The sequence below is a fragment of the Sphaeroforma arctica genome (genome assembly GCF_001186125.1).
Source record: "Sphaeroforma arctica JP610 unplaced genomic scaffold supercont1.503, whole genome shotgun sequence".
NCBI lineage: Eukaryota > Ichthyosporea > Ichthyophonida > Sphaeroforma > Sphaeroforma arctica.
This window is the reverse complement of record NW_014040055.1, coordinates 31514-32637: the sequence shown is the minus strand read 5'-3', so window position 1 is coordinate 32637 and position 1124 is coordinate 31514. Positions and strand designations below refer to the sequence as shown.

Genomic DNA, 1124 nt, shown 5'->3' with positions numbered 1-1124 from the left:
CAATCCATCCAAGATCGATACGGAGTTACACATCGTACACGCCGAAAAGTCAGTGGACAGTAAGAAGTTCGTCAAGGACATAGGTAAGTTACCCACTACGTATCGTCCAGATCGAAAAGACCATAAGGACCCAATCCATACAAGTAACTTAGCGTTTTTGTCGCGAGCTTTGAAAGAGTTTGGTCAAATCATGCTTTCTGCGAATTTATATAAGAACCTATGGTTTGAGGCTGCGCAACAGAGTTTTAAGCCGTCATCTTATAAAAATAATAAGTTGGAGAAGGCTAAGGCTGCTATAACAAAGCTGAAGACGTGAGAGGAGCAGAGCGAGATGATAGTCCATCTGTTCTCAACAGATCCTAGGCCGGAACTATTGGTATCGATAATGGTGCCACCGGACGAAGGAACACCAGTGTCACACTACCTCTTGGAACTGGACACCCATATATCACGCGCTGAGACGCAAGAAATGTCACCAGACAAACTGAGTATGTGCGTGTTGTGGGTACAAACAATTTTTTGGGCGGCTTTTCACCGAAAAGACCAGGAAGTGTTGTACGCAGATATCAATCAATCTTTCCCAGACAAGGTACGTGAGATTTCGATTAAAGGGCCAACTTACGGCATCATGAAACTCGCCGACTTGTCTTGGACTGAATTTTATTCGAGAGCAGACCAGACGTTTTCGAAACGGCCGAATTCTGTGGTGAAATTCACACCATCTACTAAGAAGACAATGCCCAACACGAATGGAGGACCAGGTAACGGTCGAGATTCTCATACGGGTACGGGAAACAACAAAGGAAAAAAAGAATAAGCAAGTGCAAGGTGCTTGTCAGACATACCATCGACCCAGGCTGCTCTAACCTTGTACCAGGCGTCGTTGTCGTCGACTCTCATGCGTTTGAATCCGTTTGCGATATACGGGCACGACGTTGGGGTCGTCAAAGGCATCGGCTGTCACCCAAAAGTACCGTATACGGGGATTTAGGACCGGACCAGAGGACCGGACTGACAAGAGGAATTTAGGATCGGACCACAGGACCGAACCTAAGGGAAATATTTAGGACCGAATCAGAGGCTCGGGCCTAAGAGAATTTTATTGAAGGACGGACCCGGGGACC

At 46.8% G+C, this 1124-nt stretch overlaps 1 protein-coding gene across 1 annotated transcript; it reads left to right on the top strand.

Moving 5' to 3' along the window:
* Nucleotides 1–331: 331 nt before the first annotated feature.
* Nucleotides 332–817, top strand: SARC_06802 (hypothetical protein; the record flags this gene model as incomplete). Its single annotated transcript, XM_014299277.1, has 2 exons — nt 332–488; nt 543–817. 2 exons carry the CDS (start codon nt 332–334, stop codon nt 815–817), a joined length of 432 nt encoding a protein of 143 aa, XP_014154752.1.
* Nucleotides 818–1124: the final 307 nt, after the last annotated feature.